A 17,132-nucleotide genomic window follows, 5' to 3' on the forward strand; every position below is an offset into this window, starting at 1 on the left:
AAATATCTCTGGGTACGTTAGACTATTTTGGGAAATATAAATTATTGAGCAGGACTGCTTGATGATGCACCTTTCATACACTTAATTCACTGGATTTGCCAAAAGCTGACATTGCCACTGAAGTCATCTATCCACAGCTTCACAATAGATGTTCAACAACTTTCTTCTACATCATGTTACGTAATGATATAAAGATATAAAATTGCATATATAGTGATAGAGGATTTTATCCAAATCACCAACTCCAGCAGTAACCAGTTTTATCATAGGTAAACGGACTCACTGAGCACTTTGTAAGAAACACAATACTAATAATAGATAGGGTCTCCCTTTGCTCCCAAAACAGTCTCAGTTCTTCCTGGCATGATATAACACAAGGTCTTTGAAACAGTCCTTTGAGACTCTGCACCATGTGGACATGACTTCATTACATCATTTGTACAGATTTGTCAGCTGTACATTGACTATGTGAAGCTCCTGATCTACCACAGCCCACATGTTCTATTGAATTAACTCATTGTCATGTTTATTTAACCATTTTGAGACGACTTTTGCAGAAACACTCAAATCAGCCCGTCTGGCATCAACAATCATGTCACCTTCAAAGTCACTGAAATCACATTTTTTTTCCGCCATTCTGACATTTGATATGAGCATTAACTGAAGCTTCTGACCAGTATAAGCTGTGTCTGGTGTTATGTATTGCACTGTTTTGACGTGACTGGCTGATTGGATAATGGCGAGTATATTTATGCCATTTGCCAGTTTTTTGTGTTGCAGAAGATTGTCCCTCCTTGCACACCGTACGTCACTCTCCGACGGTTTGAGAAGCTAGCAGCTGTCAGGTTTGTGACAGTCCATCTCTCGTCTATTTTTAACTTCTTCGGATGAATTTAGTCAGTTATTTCAATATTTATTCGCGGGTTTTCTGTTAAGTATTTTAAAATCGCAGTATTAAATCAAAAATATCCCCGGGGTTATATACTTTAGAAGTAACGTTAGCGCTAACAAGCTAGTCAGGCTAAAACAACAACGCAGCAGTTCCTTAAACGTTAGCAAACTTTTCGTCTTTCCGAAGCAACGTTAAGATATGTTAAAATCATCTGCCTCACTTTTTCCATTTTTGCTCGACGTATCTTTTGCTGGAATTTACTCCAGAGTTTAGCATTTGCTGCTATAAGCTGCCTGTGTTCGCAGGGAAGTCACATCTTCTGTTTATTATGCTGCAGGTTTTGAGCATTTCAGATTTCCTCGACTGTGGGCTTCTCTGCACCTGTAAACATGGTCAACGTACACAAAGGTGTCCTTGTGGAGTGGTAAGAAAAGCTTTAAATCTGCCCATAAATGTTGCTTCCTACTCATGTAATGCCGGCAAAAATGATGTGCCTCTACTGAGGTTAAGGTGTTACACAGAAATGAAAACTCATGATGAAACATTTGAAGTCTGTAATTTCTCAGATTTGTGATAAATGTAATTACTGATAAAGCAGTTTTCTTCTTTCCTCCCTCTCCTAAATTAACCAGTGACCCTGCCATGAAACAGTTCCTCCTCTACCTGGATGAAAAAATGGCCTTGGGAAAGAAGTTCATCCTCAAGGACCTTGACGACACACATGTCTTCATCCTGGCAGAGGTGGTTCACACCCTCCAGGAGAGAGTTGGCGAGTTAATGGACCAGAATTCATTCCCCATCACACAGAAATAACACTCAACTTTTTCAAAGAACTGTCTATGTGGACGATGGACTTTATTGAATGAATGCAGTATTTTAAATGCAGACTTGAGTAGAGAAATTGCTTTTTTTTTTTTTTTTTTTTTTTTTTGGTCATATTAATGTGAAAAAATGTTTAAGTTTTTTTTTTGCCTCTTGGTGAGTAGAGCTGAAGAATTGGATGTTATATATGAATAGGGTTGGCATAAACATTCATTTTGAATTTAATAGTAATTAATTAATGATCATGTGTTTTTTTTGCTAGACATGAACATTATATCAACACCAACATTATACACACACACACACAGGAACCTTCAATGTGTCCTCTAGACAAGGCTAAATAAATTGGCATTTATATTATATTTAATCTTTCATTTAATAAGGATCTAAGCTAGCAGATCAGCAACTTGCAATAGGGCAGTCTGCAATAGACTGAACACAGCATTCAAAACGTGGAATACTTTTATGAAAAAACCCTTTTGATTGGTGAACCCTTATGGATGAAAGGAATATAAATAATTGAAGAGACAAACAGTTGGACTTCAGGATATAACAGAACAGAAGATTTTACTATTCAGTGTTGAAATGGGCTATGAAGCCCATCTATGATATTTCAAATGAAACAAGTTTATGTCTTTACATCTATGTCCTGTAAGGGGCAATGTGGGTCTCACGCCATGTTTCTGATAAAATCTTAACATCCTATTATCAACCATGTGTCAGTTTGCAAGTGAGTTTTTGGTTGTGGAGGTTCTGCAATATCATGTTGACGCATCAATTTAATATGCGGTCCGTGGGTAGGGAACGTATCAGATAAGAACATTTTTTTAAATATAAATTTAATTAATAACCATATAAAACAGTACAACATAAGGATGCCACTCAGGCACACAATGTACCATATAAACAGCCAAACAAAAGTGCATCCACAAGGGCACTCCAGCCCTGTCGGTATGAGAACAGTCTCACATTACAATAACATCACTGTAATTTTACCAAGGCACAAGATAAGACTAAGTGCAAAGATATGTTTTTTGTCACAAGAACATGACGCTGTGCACACCAACGACCGTACCGTGCATCCTGTTAGTATCACCTACACAGTTTTGTTGAAAATATACATTTCATTCAACAAAAAAACAAAACAAGGTATGGTGTGGCTGCAAAACAAAATGCCACGTTTGACAGCAACAGCAAAAAGACATGGCATATTGTCTCTTCTGCAAAACATAAAATTCTAGGACAGTACTTATTACGTGTCAGCTTTTGATTATATAGAATAGACTTGACAAGGCATTTCCTGTGTGATACAAGCCAGTTACAATCTTTTAGTCTATTCCCCAGTCCTTTCAATTGAGCTCTTGTCCAGCCCATTGTGTTGTGACTTTTCCACATAACTTTTCTACCAACATCTGATAGAAAACTGTGTTTTTTAACATCCTCTTTGTTTTGGTACTCCGAATTTTTTTTAGACCATTTAACAATATATTGAAAATAACAACAACAGGCTGAAGATCTACATATTATTTTTTCTCTGTGTCTCACTCATTGTCTGCGTATAAAAAGGCTTTCAGGTCTTTAAAACAGGGTTTAGTGGAAATACAGACAAATGAAACGACAAAATGCTGAAATCAAACCAGAGTATTATACACAACTCACACAATATGTTAGTGCGAGAAACTATAATATCTGCCCATTAAAATGTTTATCTTTCTTCTGCTTGAGAAATTATATCTTAATTTATAATAATACAATATCACTTTTTATTTCACACGTAAAGAGGGGTGCACCGTTCCTGGAAATACTGCAATACCAGGTCGATGCGTGGAGTGGACGGAGCAAGCCCCTATTCCATCTCCCTGCTCCAAAAATCAATTTAATATATGGTTCCCGGGTAGGGAACGTATCAGATATTAAACTGATAAGAACAGATACTACACTTGATCTTAGCCAAAAGGCCGAGAAGCGATACCCACAACTGGCAACCCGCAGGAGGGTGAGTCTCTCCACTGCGAGTCTCACTCAGGGTTCAACATTGTTTCAATCACTACGGAAAAAAACCATAAATAAAAACTCACAACTACAAAACTACCAGGTAAAAAGCAAAAAGCAAAAGCACAATTTGATGGTTTGGGGCTAATCGGCGCAGAAAAGCTCACAATGTTTACGGAACATTTGGAGGGGGAGCCCCCGTTAATCACGTGGTCTGCTACCGCCCAATTAACGACGACAACAAGAGTCTCTTTAATTCTTAGTTATAGATTTAACCGCGGTTTGTTTCCTCGCTTTCACTGTCTCTGGATAGTTATAACAGGACTGCGTTTATGGTCGGACAGAAACTGAAGACACGAGTTTGCGTTTGAGAGACATCAGACATCACCTGAGAGCATCATTTAGCGATCAGTCATCTGCCGCATACAGTATCATGTCATCCAAACATCATGAAGACCCCTCGTTTGTTCTGAGGCCAAAAAGCCAAGGAGCGACACCGTAGTTTGATGGTGATGCGTTCAGGCAACGGTCAGTAAAACAGAAAACAAGTTCACTTAACGTTTAACGCGTGAAATACGATACAAACACACAAACTGTGAAAATATTTATCCAGCGAGAATAGAAATAACTAGAAACAGATCTAATGTGTTGCAATTGTTACATAAACAAAAACAATCTAACGGACTTCTTCGTGAGGGGGGGGATATGAGGTGTTTTAGGGCTCAGTGACAAACTACACAACTAAAACTAAAAGACTTCTGGTTCTAGTGGAGAACAGCCAACTGCAGAGATCAACCACACTGAACTGAAAACATAAATGAAGTCAGAGATAAGATACTGGTGATTGTTCTTCCCCGAGCTGAGAAGGAGTCGCTTTCACATTATATAAATATTATTATATCAATAATATTATCACATGAGCAGCATTTGCTCCCTAAATACTCTAAAACTAACTTCAAACTGATCACTACTTTTATTGAAGCTTGAACAGTCACATGCATCTAATATCTTCATTACTATAAATACACCCCTTTCTTAGAGTAACATATTTATTTTTTCATTTTACACTTTATCAGGGGAAAGCGCGGACGCAGCCCCCCACTACCATAAATTATGCAGTTGAGATTCCCACATTTGGGGAATTCACAAGGGTCAGCACAGCCGGAAGTGCAATGGCCGAGCCTCGCCTTGGGTGAACCACCTGCTTGATCATGGTGTCTCCCCTGCCAGGTAAGTATGAGGTGTTTACCCCGCAGGTGGGGGAGTCCTGTGCAGACACACCTTGCTGACTGACGGTGCCAACAAACTACACACGAACAAAACCACATGCTGTAGAAGGCTTCACGAAAACTGAGTGAATTCAACAAAGACGCCGCAACTAATGTTGGTTAATCCACATTTGAAATTCAGAGAAAAGAATAAAAACTAAAAAAAAAAAAAGCTTCTTTTTTTTTCTCACATCACAACCACTTCCTGTTTAATTGTTTACTGGCGGTGGGGGATTGATAATCGTGCTACTGCCACCTACTGCTCTGGAGTCTGAACAACACTGTTTCTCATAAGTTTCTCTGTGTGTAACTCACAGCAAAATAATAATAATAATAATAATAATAATAAATTAAAAAATTAAATACACCCGCTGTATTTGCTTTGTTTTATCCGTCAGTGGAAACAACAGCAACAGAAATTTAGCAGAGCGGATTTTCACTTCTGGAGAATGAGCTGAAGTAGTAATCTGACTGAAATGACAGTTCATTTCTAAACTAAAGTGTAACGAAGCTAAGCAGCAATATCAAACAACAACAGGCTGAAGATCTGCATATTATTTTTTCTCTGTGTCTCACTCATTGTCTGCGTATAAAAAGGCTCTCAGGTCTTTAAAACAGGGTTTAGTGGAAATACAAACAAATGAAACGACAAAATGCTGAAATCAAACCAGAATATTATACACAACTCTCACAATATGTTAATGTGAGGAACCATAATATCTGCCCGTTAAAATGTTTATCTTTTTTCTACTTTTGAAATTATAACTTAATTTATAATAATACAATATCACTTTTTTTTTCACATGTAAAGGGGGGTGCACCGTTCCTGGAAATACTGCAATACCAGGTCGATGCGTGGAGTGGACGAAGCAAGCCCCTATTCCATCTCCCTGCTCCAAAAATCAATTTAATATATGGTTCCCGGATAGGGAACGTATCAGATATTAAACTGATAAGAACAGATACTACACTTGATCTTAGCCAAAAGGCCGAGAAGCGATACCCACAACTGGCAACCCGCAGGAGGGTGAGTCTCTCCACTGCGAGTCTCACTCAGGGTTCAACATTGTTTCAATCACTACGGAAAAAAACCATAAATAAAAACTCACAACTACAAAACTACCAGGTAAAAAGCAAAAAGCAAAAGCACAATTTGATGGTTTGGGGCTAATCGGCGCAGAAAAGCTCACAATGTTTACGGAACATTTGGAGGGGGAGCCCCCGTTAATCACGTGGTCTGCTACCGCCCAATTACCGACGACAACAAGAGTCTCTTTAATTCTTAGTTATAGATTTAACCGCGGTTTGTTTCCTCGCTTTCACTGTCTCTGGATAGTTATAACAGGACTGCGTTTATGGTCGGACAGAAACTGAAGACACGAGTTTGCGTTTGAGAGACATCAGACATCACCTGAGCCGTCTCTCTGGTGAAGGATCAGGAAACAGCGCTGACAAGTAAACCGCATGTTTTGCATTACACGAAAGCATATGTTTCGATTTCATTTCAGCTAAATGATCACAATGGCGTCAACTTTAGCGAAATTAAACCACCGATATGTGCACAGACCCTCAACATCAAGGTAGCGGCGGAATCGTTTCAACTTCCGGCACCTGGTTTCCAAAATAAAGTTTGCAACAGGAACTATCGGTGCCTGTAATTCGAAGGTGATGGCAGCAAATTAACTCATGATTTATTTTATTTTCATTTTTTGTCACTTTCCAGCTGCTGTTATGTTCTGTTTATAATTTAAAAAAGTATTTACAACTGTGAAAATAGCCATGTAACGCTAAACTGAGCTTAGCGGACTGACATTTTGCGGTGACCTCCCACACTTGCTAATTTGACCCCTTGTAACTTTTACAAACATATTATTATTATTTTTTTTAGAACTTTTTATTTAAACATTTTAAACGTTTTACAAAACATTTCCTGACATATGACTTTGAAAATGTGTGAGAGACTGTAGAATAAGTTAAAATAAGAGTAAATAAATAAGTAAATAAATTATAAAATGAATAGATGAATTAAAAGGGGAGAGAAGGAGGGGGGAATTAAAATAAAAATAAATAATAAGAGTAGAAGTGAATAAAATTAATTAACTAATTAAGTGATTAACTAGATAAATAAAAAATAATAAGTAATAAAACACGCATACATCTACACCTCATCCTACACATTCATGTGTACAAATACCTTCAAACATGTAAAGAGGTATATTAATGCTTAAAAATAATATATTAAAACAGGATAAGTAAATATAGCGCAGATTAGCAGACAAAAAATTACATAATTATGACATTAACAATATTAAAAGCACTGACAATGACAGGTAGAAGAGCAAATATCTATAGATGGTAGCTGAGCAGAGTTTTTCAAAGAGCAGCCTTCAACAGTACTCTATCACATCGTCCCATCTATTGTACACCCAGGTACCTTGAAATTTACAAACATATTAGTTAGCCTAGCTGACACAACATTATGCTAGCAATATTAACCAGTAGACATAGATGTAAAGGCAAAAAGGCTGAGAGGAAAAGAAATGAAGAGCATTATCCGAAGTGAGCTGGTTTGTAGGAGCATTAGCCTACCTGAGACCGGAGCTGTTCACCAGGAGGACTTGGTCCTTTCTTGAATATTTCCAATTTACGACCAGTCTCACTGTCCCTGTCTCTGAGACATACCTCCACCTTGACTTACTGTTGGGATGGTAATAGCCAGGTGATGAGCAATGTCCACAGTTAAAAAAAAAAAAAAAAAAAAAAAAAAGATAAAGGAATTAGTTAGTACAAGTTTTGCCGAATGACTAGTGCTTGTATTTAGCGTTCACCTATTCAAACAGAAAATTAATTTATAACAATTTTGGACTGCTTTTCTCTGTTTCTGAAAAATAAGATACAGTATGGCTTTGGTAAAGTGTGATGGACAATTTTGATTATTTCTGACAAAACGTTTAGACAATTAATTCCGTAATGCATGACAATAAAATAAATAAAATTAAATTAAAAAAAAAAAAGAGTTTTTCCACTCGCTTCTTGAGTCCATTAAATCTGTAGAGACCAAACCTTTATTCTGAAGAAACGTGGCCGGAAGTCGTCTTCCCTGGTTTACCTGGTGTTGTCGCTTCCTGAGGCAGTGGCCATGGACGAGTACCAAATAGAAGAGGAGGTGAGTTGGATACGTTGAACTAGTCACTGCACGTATATATGTTTTTTTAATTTACAAATTCCACAAATTTACACATTTGAAAGTGTTTTCTAGGATTGTAACTCATAGAAAATAGGTTTTCCAGAAAGTAGAAGGTGAGCCCCCACGTCGGCTGGCTAGCTTAAACTGCACTGTTGTTGTTTTTCACCAAACAGACTGCGTTCGTCGTTGAAGAAGTCAGCAAAATCATCAAAGAGGTAATATCTTCTCATTCATGCTTAAAGTTTAGGGGTTAATCGGCTCTCTGTTGCCGCTAGATGCCAAATTTGTGTTTAACGATCCCTTAGTTGCTAGGGAACACTTTAACGGTTGCTAGGCACCGACTCACACAATTTATAGCACACAACAGATTTTCAGTACGACTTTTATCCGGTAGTTTGCTGGTTAAGTTGCATTATAACACGCATAAGCTGTATCACGGTATAATTGTAAGGCAACTAAGAGATATGAGATTGTGGGCGTCGGTGTTTTCTTCATTTAACACCAAGTAAATTGTCTCTGTAGTCAGTGGAAGCAGCCATAGGAGGAAATGCCTACCAACACAGCAGAGTGAACCAGTGGACCACCAGTGTGGTGGAGCAGTGCCTCAGTCAACTTAGCAAGCTGGGAAAGCCTTTCAAGTATATCGGTATGTGTTGTTGTTGTTCCTCGGAAATAACATGCTGGTGCTTCTTGTGTTCCGATGGTGGCATTAAAAGACAGTATTTGTGTTTTCCCTCAGTCACTTGTATCATCATGCAGAAAAATGGAGCAGGTCTGCAAACAGCCAGCGCCTGCTTCTGGGACAACAATACTGATGGTAAAATAAAACACCTCTATGTACTTATAATCATGAATATGCTCTGAAAGTTGTTTTCTTCAAGATTCAAGAAACACTTTATATGTCACGGGGGGGAGGGGGTTTAAAAGGCACATAGAGCAGTGTACTAAAAGGCTTCTATACATTATAAAAAGGGAAGTTGCAACAGTAAAACAGTTTGCATGACAGTCTTGAAAATGGAGCTGAGGTTTGTGGTAATTTTATTTACATAGGAGGTCCAGGAGAGTAATTAGTTGAAGTGCCCAAGGGAGTAGAGGTGTGAATGTGGTAATGTTTTCCCCTGGGCCAGCAAATATGAAATGTGCTCTTAAGCAAGCTTGTCTGTCTTGATAATGCTTTAGTCAAGCTTTTGAGTGGTCCAAACTGGTGTCAGTTGTCTATACTTCATATGTGTCAATGCAATGGTGATACTGTCACTGAATTTATTGTGTATTTTACCCAACAGAAAGCTGTGCAGTGAGATGGGAGAACAAGTCCATGTACTGTATCGTCAGTGTTTTTGGACTGGCTATCTGAACCTACTACAATGTTCCTGAAGTGTTAAAAGTCTGTACAATTGTGTATTTTTAAGGACCTACATGTTATGTTTGGCCTTGTTTGGTATATTTTAATAACACGTTATGCTTTTTATGTAAATTGCAATTGATTAAAACAATACTATGCTGTATATACCTTGCTTTATTTGCACAACATGACAGTGTTACATGAACAACTTTTATCTCATAAAGCAACAAAAATTGCAAGAGCTTCCCATATATCAGGACTCACAACCACCTCATTTAACCACCTTCAACCAACATAAGCCACATTCACACTGAAACAATCAACCATGTACATTTTATACACAAGCATTTACAACTTTGAGACTGCAGCCCATTTAGAAGAAAACAGTGATGTAAAGACAAGGCACCATCTTGATTAGAAAACACTTTGAGATATTATTTGTAAAGAACAGACGCACATTTGTTTTGGCTGTCTTTGTCCATAAGCTCCAGTTTCATAAAACAGGAAAGGGCAGCAAGTCAACAGAGGCAATATAAAGAAAATTACAGTGAAATAATGTTTACTTGAAATCATATGTTCTACATAAGGCAAAAATATGTTTGGCCAATGGTATAACTACCGGATGTGCTGGGATACAAAATGTTTAAAATAACAGATCAGTAGTCCATTAACACAACGTCATGTAAAATCCATGCATCCAAGTCACCAGATCATACAGCATCAAAGGTCATCACTTATCAGCAAAATAAATAACATTTTCAAGTGCAATTACAAAGCTGCTTTCCATGGAAATAACTGGTAAGAGAAGTGGTAATAGATCAGTGGTACCTACAGCAGGTAAAGCTCTCTGTACCCTTTTTAAACATGTCTGAGGATTTATCAACAGCCAACACTGTTATGGCACTTAAACTCCACATTCATGAATCATGTCAGTGCTAGTGAGCCACAGTGAACTGATAAAGTGTCCTTGCAGCTGCTGCAGCATGAGCTTCTTTTACTTTCTACCATCAGCACAATGTTACTCAGCTTTGGCCAGATATATGCATTCTCATTATTCTCAAACGTTCAGAGAGTGGAGAGGAATGGCAAAAACAACACAGTAGAAGAGAGACAATAGTGTTCCAACACAAAGCATTAAAAATAGCATTGATTTCACACACAAAAAAAATTCCCAATTAATATTAGCACTTTTCCCGATCATTTTTAACTAAGGTTGTGAGGAAATGCTGGTTATGAGAGAAAAAAAGTTAACAAACTAGCAAAGATTGTACATCAGTGTTTCTGTTGTTTTCAAAGAGACTGAAAGCATAAACAATGGAGAAAAAGGTCGGGGGGGGGGGCTACATGCCTCAACTTGAAGTAAAACTACAGTACATTCAGGAATGGAATTAATCTTTTTAAAAATATATCTATGTACACTTACAGTACCATTCCACGGTACCAATCCCAATACCCCTTATGTACACATACACATGATACTTTGTTTTAATGAATTCTCATAGTTTCCAACAGGGACACAGAGGAGGAGCAGTCGGAGATCCATCAGTCACTGTCACTCTCATCCTGGTACTTGGTGGTTGCTTTGATGGCACGTCCGTTTTGTAAAGGCATGTCTTCATAATCACTCCTTTACAAAGACAAAGAAAAATCAGCAGGTTTATGTGTGTTCACCTTGTGTGTAACCTGCCGAGCTGCAAAGAGTAATAATTCACAAAAGCCATCAACACATTCACTTATTTCCACAGGGAAAACTTAACCGCCTGAAGTCAAGTGCGCTGACATTTGCCTTCAACTTAATTCATCACAAAATACTAAAAATGCCAGCTTAATTGTCAAAGCTTTGAGCTGTCTGATATACTTACCCATATATCACTTCGTCATCAGAGTCATTTAACATGGAGAAAGCAGGATTATCCTTTAACTGGGAGTCTGGGAAATAAAACAAAACCAGGTGCATTGATATATTAGTTCATTATCTGCTGCAGAAAAGAGAGAAGACATGGAATTAGTAGAGGCTGCGCTGTATTACCTACCGTAAAGGGCATTTTTGGAGGGGGAATACACAAACGCTAATGTGTACAAGTAAAAGTTGAGTAGGCCATAGAATGATAAAAATTCAGCTGGTATATCTGGAGTTAAAGAATAATGACTTGCTATTTAAGACACTAACATGTCACGTGGTACATTTAAAGTGAAGCAGTGGTAAAAAATAAAACAAAATAGAAAGGATATAGTTCTGGTAATGAGTAGACAATTCAGCCACAAAATTGTCTTGGAGAGCCTTGGCACCAAACCTCAGGTAGAGAATGACCATGCTGGAAGGAAAAAAAGAGCGACAGGAACAATCGGATCAAATTAAACCAAAATCTTCAGAAATCTCAATGCAGAGAGAGGGTGCTTTTTTTTCACTTTCCAATAAACACACCTTATAATGAGCACCACAAACGTCAGCGCTGTCAAAAACTTCAGCCGGAGATCTAGCGTTTGAAAACAAACAGCACACTGATGTTATCTTAGTAAAATGTTAACTTGAATCAACTCCAGAGAGGTGAGGTGAGGTGTGGTACCTGAGTAAGGCATGTTCTTGAGTTCAGAACAAGCTCTGACAATCAGGAAAATCAGGTAGAGGATGTAGAGGGCAACTACAATCAGGAAGAAGACCTTCATACCCTGGAGAAATAACATAGGACTTTATGGTGTAGTAACTACAACAGTACTATTCTCTATCCTTTCCCTTTTATCCATCTTTGACTCCAGCTTCATGAGAATGATTAGGGGTAACAGTCTCACCTGAAAGTTCACTATATCCACTTTATACTGATAGGTGGGATCCTGGAGTTCATTGACCCTGCAAATTCAGAAAAGAAGAGTGGATCTTTTCAGTCCAGTTGTAGCTAACAGTTTGAATCAGGCTCGTAGCAGCCAGTGAGGTCAGACTTACGTTTGCCAAATGCCCAGTGTCACCGCTGAGAGCCACAGAAGGCCTACAATGATCATTTTAGGCAGGTAGAACGTCAGGCATTTCCTCTCCCCCTGTGAAAACAAAAACATATGAAATAAGATTCATAACTAGGTAAAATGGGAGGAAAATCATTTAAGTATGGGAATAATACTGGACCCACCTGAACCCTGATGCCATGGTAGACACAGAGCCAGAAGAGCAGCAGAGAGCACAGGAACAGAGCCTGGAAGAAAGCATCCAACGTCCCTGGAAACCAGCTGTTCACCAGGAATGACAGCGGGAAGAATGGATCTGAACAGCATAAGCAACAAAACGCAATAAGCAATACGCCTAACCATCAAGTTTTATTGCACAGGAAACATCTAACATTTGCACTTGACAGATTAAACCACTGTTCTCTCTCTGTCAAGCTAAAAGACAGAAGGTAAAAGTTACCTTTGAGAGGGAAAATATTGAAACTCACCATTGTAGAGTAGCAGCAATGGGAGGAGGATAGACATCCACTTTTGCTCTATGCCCCAGTCCCTCATAGAAAATTTCCTCAGGGAATGAGCAAACATACACTGTAACACACAGAGAAAGAAATTATTAGTCACCCTGCTTTCAAAACACACATTCAAAAGCCTGTTTCAGTTCGGAGGTTACAATGGTAATGAGAAATTAATTCAGATGAAGGTCTCCAGCGCCAGTGCTCTTACCGTCACCATAAAGGTCAACACCACAAAGACGAACCGGAACCAGATTTCTACTTGTGAGAATGTGGGATTGTACATTTTCCACTGAAAAGGAATAAAAGAAAACAAAAAAATAAAAATTCAATCCAACAACAAAACACCACGGAGTTTGTTTTATGAGTTGGAAGAAAAATCCTGCCAGAGTTTGTCACTTACCAGAAACTTGACCTTGATTTCATATGTGATATTTTCAAGGCCCTTGAAATTGACCGTGACCTGATACTGGGTGTAGTTCAGATAGCCCAGATGGAGCACGATGATCTCATCGCATTTCTGTAAGGAGACGAAAGAGGATGCATCACTGCCGGTTCAGCCATCAGTGAATTGGAAATGGGAAGGACTTTGCTACCTGCATTTCATAAACTCACACTGCTGTGCCGGTTACTGCTGTAAGACTAAATGATGCTGTGAGAGAGAAAGCAGCGGCTGGGTCTGATTGACACTTACAGTCCCGCAGTGTAGCGTCCGTGATTTCTGGTGCACTTTGTTAATGTACATCACGCTGGCGTCGTGCATCACTCCCTTTAGCTCAACGTTAATCTCGAAAGGCTGCTGGAAGTCTCCCACTGACACAGACAGCAGTGAGAATATGTTATGAACCGGCCAAGCATGTTTACAACATAACAATAAAAGAGAAGCTGCCGCCATGTGTGGCTCAGTGTGTGGTCTTACTATTACTGTTTTCAGCCTGCATCACACAGGTGAGCCATAGCTGCTGGTTGTAAGTAGTGAGGGGAGGAGAAACTAAATTGAAGGGCCCAGTCTGAAAAAAAAAAAAAGAGTGACATCAACAATATGTTAATTATTATAAATGATAATTACTATAAGTGCCAATCATTAAAACACAAGAGAGGACATTCGAATAGGAATGCATCATACTCAAGAAAATGATCAACCGATTCATCGATAGTGAAAATAATAATTAGTTGCAGCCCCACATTACTGTATATTCCTCAACATGGAAACGAATACACTTTCTATACACTTACAATATGAAACACTTCACAGATTCACATTTTAGACCAATCAGACATGCAACTTGGTCACATACATGAAGTATTTCTTTCCAACGCATTCTCAAAACATATACATGTGTCCCGTAAATTCAAATGCCAGCAACCAAAAACTACAAAAAGACTGCCAATATACACCCTTCTGCATTAGAAATTTCTTACCTTTACTGAGGCATTCTTTACTAGTAACTGATCACCATTGTGCTCTTGCTCAGCAATAATCTTAGGGCCTACAAATATGAAGAAAACACAAACACATTTTTCTCATTGTGATGCCAAAGAAAAAAGTAAAACCTCCCTGACTTTTACACTAAAAATGAATATGAGCAAATAATGTCTGCAAAACATAGTCTGATTTAAACATCATTGGACATCTTACTACGACAGTGAGTGAAATGAATGCGTCTTTCTTTATTTTTATGTAACAGTAGGTAGATTTTTGGTAGAAATTTGACTACATCAGCGTTTTTCTGCTTCCAAATCTGAGTAAGAAAAGGTTTGAGAACCACTGGACAATCCAGAAAGCAGCAGATTAGGGGTGAAAGGTGATTAAAGTTTCTCAAAATCAGAACCTGATAACAGTAAGTCATGATCAGGCAGAATGACTCACCCACTGACTGTATCTGAAAACCTAAAGACTGTGTCAAAATGAGATCTGACCAACACCCAGTTTGAGTGTGCTGGAGTTGCAGTAATTTCTATTAGGCATACCTGCAATCCCAATGAAGACAGTGAGGCCGAAGCAGATCAAGAACACCACGAAGACCAAGACGAAATGTCTTTTGGACAGGGTATAAAGCCGCATGGGGGCCAGTCTGTCACAGAAAGACACATTGGGGTTAACACATTTACTAATGACCATAGCGACAAGAAAAAAAAAAAAAAAAAGCAGCACTCGGTAGGTAATATTTGTTTTGTGGTTAATGTTGTTAGCCTCCAACTAGTGGCACAGGTGCGGAAATGTCAACACTGCTAGCTTTCAAGCTATTTAAACTAGCATTAACAGATGGCAAGAGAGAGCAGCACAGTGGCTTTAACACGTCCCCACGTCTGCGGCACATCTCGACCGTTTCCTCTCATCGAGTCGTAAACTTACAGCTCCATTTCAGTCGGTCTGGCGTCTCGGAGAACGGGGGGGGGAAAAAAAAAAATCGTTAAACGGTTTCAGTGCTCCTACATCCGTGAGCGGACAGCAGCTGACATCTTTGAGCCTGCGACAACCGGAGTGCAACGTCATCGAGTGGGCGGGGCCGGGGGCGGGGTCACGTGATGCCGACGGGTAGGAAAGGGAACTCGGTAAGGAGACTTATCTGAGAGTAGAGAACAAGGTCGGAGGACGCACTCCGTCCTGCCTCCTTCTCCTTGTTGAGTCTGCAGTTTAGAGTCGATGTCCGACATTATTTTACCCACAATCTGATCGTTGTTTATGTGAATACATGTCTGCATGTATATTTAAATCAGTGCAGTTATTGTAAATGTAAATTTAAATCACTCAAATTTTGGATCTCTGCTATTAATATTTTTAATTAATTTCCGTACCCTCACATATAAATTAGATCTCAATGTGACTTCATGATGAAAAGAAAAATCCTTGTGGTCGTTTTGACGTTTTCATAGTAATTTTGTGTGTCTTTCTTTGACATTTTGCAGGTGCCCCCCCCCCCCCCCCCCCCCCGACCCTAAGACCTGGCTCAGTAACCCTCCGTGACTGATGGAGATGTCCATTTGACGCCTGTACATCCTTTGTATAACAAGACATTTCGCGCATGCGTAGCGCGACCACATCGCTTATCGTCGGCTTTTAATTTTCAACGAGAAATTATTTCATTTCTTGCTGTTTAAAGCACCAAACGTACATTTTAAACCAGGAATGCGGAGTTCAAACGCCACCAGTTCCCGTCCAAAGACACTTGTTGCCTTTGATAGGAATTATGAGGCCTCTCCCTCGTTTTAAATTGTGATTTATTTAACAAAATGTGGATATGGACTTCCTGTTTTTCCCGTCTCCGCCAATATTTCCAGGTATTTCTCGCTGATTAGGACCATACTCGTCTCCAGTTTAATCCACGACGTAAAGCAAAACACCTATAAAACAATAAAGGAAACCTGAGCGACGAACACCTTTGCTTGCATCTGCAATCATAACACAAGGTCACATTAAAGCTGCAAACTGTCACATTACAATTCGCAGCATGCAACACCATTAAAAAAAAACAAAAAAAAAAAACAAAACAGCCTGGATGCGTAACGCTGCAGAATAATGGAGCCGCCATGGTTCTGGTGGGAAAACACACACACCTGTAAAAGCGATCATCGCGGTAAGGAGTCAGGTCCTCCTTCAGCTCGTTGTAGGCCTCCTGTATCTTCCTGCAGAAGTATTTCAGCTCGCCGTACAGAGGGTTTTCCAAGCCGGACGTGTAGTCGGTGTCCATGATCACAGCACCGAGCCGTCCGGCGGCTGAAAATGGCGATGGAGGAAACAATCCGCGGCCTTTAGAGATGAGCACAGCGGTGCGTCTGTATTGTCACGTCGTTTAATTGAAAGTGCAGCCGAAGCTGTTTTGTTTGTGTGGGTTCAAAGAAAGAAAGAAAGAAAAAAAAAAAAAGAGTCGTTTAAAAAAAATGAAAAAGAAAAAGAAAAAGAGGGAGGGGAAACACACCGGTGGGGGGGGGGTCATGTGATCATAGTTCAGCACCACAGACAGAGGCAGACAGTGGTGTTAAAGACACACCGGTATGTACAGACTGTAAGAGATTGTAAGTTAAACACAAGAGAAATCTCATAACCATAAACTAGATTCTAATTTACTAATTTAAAATCATGAGAAGTAATAATCATGAGAGAGGAAATCACAAATCAGCTTGTTGTCATTTTAAAATACTGGCCTTCACCAAGTCACATCATTTCTAAACCTTATAT

The 17,132-nt window shown here is 39.1% G+C and overlaps 3 protein-coding genes and 3 non-coding genes across 8 annotated transcripts; 2 read left to right on the forward strand and 4 right to left on the reverse strand.

The window, feature by feature from the left end:
* Positions 1-737: 737 nt before the first annotated feature.
* On the forward strand, positions 738-2,426 carry gtf2h5 (general transcription factor IIH, polypeptide 5). The gene is made up of 3 exons (XM_071479367.1): positions 738-845; positions 1,230-1,316; positions 1,525-2,426. The coding sequence occupies exons 2-3, from the start codon at positions 1,282-1,284 to the stop codon at positions 1,703-1,705; spliced, it is 216 nt and encodes a 71-aa protein (XP_071335468.1). The 5' UTR covers positions 738-845; positions 1,230-1,281; the 3' UTR covers positions 1,706-2,426.
* Positions 2,427-3,493: 1,067 nt separating this feature from the next.
* Positions 3,494-3,684, reverse strand: LOC139622250 (U2 spliceosomal RNA). Its single transcript, XR_011691183.1, has one exon. It is a non-coding gene; the product is annotated as a U2 spliceosomal RNA (small nuclear RNA).
* A 1,095-nt stretch (positions 3,685-4,779) lies between these two features.
* On the reverse strand, positions 4,780-4,944 carry LOC139622246 (U1 spliceosomal RNA). The gene has a single exon (XR_011691179.1). It is a non-coding gene; the product is annotated as a U1 spliceosomal RNA (small nuclear RNA).
* Positions 4,945-5,784: 840 nt separating this feature from the next.
* Positions 5,785-5,975, reverse strand: LOC139622251 (U2 spliceosomal RNA). The gene has a single exon (XR_011691184.1). It is a non-coding gene; the product is annotated as a U2 spliceosomal RNA (small nuclear RNA).
* Positions 5,976-7,761: 1,786 nt separating this feature from the next.
* dynlt1b (dynein light chain Tctex-type 1b) lies at positions 7,762-9,666 on the forward strand. 2 transcript variants are annotated; one of them, XM_071479364.1, is made up of 5 exons: positions 8,051-8,140; positions 8,335-8,376; positions 8,684-8,807; positions 8,901-8,978; positions 9,445-9,666. In XM_071479364.1, exons 1-5 carry the CDS (start codon positions 8,114-8,116, stop codon positions 9,513-9,515), a joined length of 342 nt encoding a protein of 113 aa, XP_071335465.1. In that variant the 5' UTR covers positions 8,051-8,113; the 3' UTR covers positions 9,516-9,666. The 2 variants fall into 2 exon arrangements, with proteins under 2 accessions (XP_071335467.1, XP_071335465.1); XM_071479366.1 differs by lacking the exon at positions 9,445-9,666 and having other exon boundaries at positions 7,762-8,140; positions 8,921-8,976.
* Positions 9,660-16,811, reverse strand: tmem181 (transmembrane protein 181). 2 transcript variants are annotated; one of them, XM_071479362.1, is made up of 17 exons: positions 16,511-16,811; positions 14,924-15,027; positions 14,375-14,442; positions 13,872-13,962; positions 13,647-13,765; positions 13,356-13,472; positions 13,164-13,244; positions 12,929-13,028; positions 12,626-12,756; positions 12,445-12,536; positions 12,294-12,351; positions 12,071-12,173; positions 11,929-11,980; positions 11,736-11,818; positions 11,537-11,626; positions 11,366-11,432; positions 9,660-11,130 (listed from the first exon to the last, which is right to left on the reverse strand). In XM_071479362.1, exons 1-17 carry the CDS (start codon positions 16,642-16,644, stop codon positions 11,046-11,048), a joined length of 1,575 nt encoding a protein of 524 aa, XP_071335463.1. In that variant the 5' UTR covers positions 16,645-16,811; the 3' UTR covers positions 9,660-11,045. The 2 variants fall into 2 exon arrangements, with proteins under 2 accessions (XP_071335463.1, XP_071335464.1); XM_071479363.1 differs by lacking the exon at positions 16,511-16,811 and adding an exon at positions 15,309-15,462.
* Positions 16,812-17,132: the final 321 nt, after the last annotated feature.

The sequence above is a fragment of the Trachinotus anak genome, unplaced genomic scaffold, assembly GCF_046630095.1.
Source record: "Trachinotus anak isolate AG129_WGS33_773 ecotype Australia unplaced genomic scaffold, CSIRO_AGI_Tana_v1 ptg000005l, whole genome shotgun sequence".
NCBI lineage: Eukaryota > Metazoa > Chordata > Actinopteri > Carangiformes > Carangidae > Trachinotus > Trachinotus anak.

What these genes read in the sequence shown, in the direction of transcription:
- tmem181 (XM_071479362.1), bottom strand. Translation starts at nt 16,644, where the DNA reads ATGGACACCGACTACACGTCCGGCTTGGAAAACCCTCTGTACGGCGAG. An exon ending in TGTCTTCATTGGGATTGCAG is followed by an intron (nt 14,443 to 14,923) that starts GTATGCCTAATA and finishes TCATATTTGTAG; the next exon opens with GCCCTAAGATTATTGCTGAG. An exon ending in ACACTGGGCATTTGGCAAAC is followed by an intron (nt 12,352 to 12,444) that starts GTAAGTCTGACC and finishes CTGAATTTGCAG; the next exon opens with GGTCAATGAACTCCAGGATC.
- dynlt1b (XM_071479364.1), top strand. Translation starts at nt 8,114, where the DNA reads ATGGACGAGTACCAAATAGAAGAGGAG. An exon ending in AGTACCAAATAGAAGAGGAG is followed by an intron (nt 8,141 to 8,334) that starts GTGAGTTGGATA and finishes TTCACCAAACAG; the next exon opens with ACTGCGTTCGTCGTTGAAGA. An exon ending in AAAGCCTTTCAAGTATATCG is followed by an intron (nt 8,808 to 8,900) that starts GTATGTGTTGTT and finishes GTTTTCCCTCAG; the next exon opens with TCACTTGTATCATCATGCAG.
- gtf2h5 (XM_071479367.1), top strand. Translation starts at nt 1,282, where the DNA reads ATGGTCAACGTACACAAAGGTGTCCTTGTGGAGTG. An exon ending in AAAGGTGTCCTTGTGGAGTG is followed by an intron (nt 1,317 to 1,524) that starts GTAAGAAAAGCT and finishes TAAATTAACCAG; the next exon opens with TGACCCTGCCATGAAACAGT.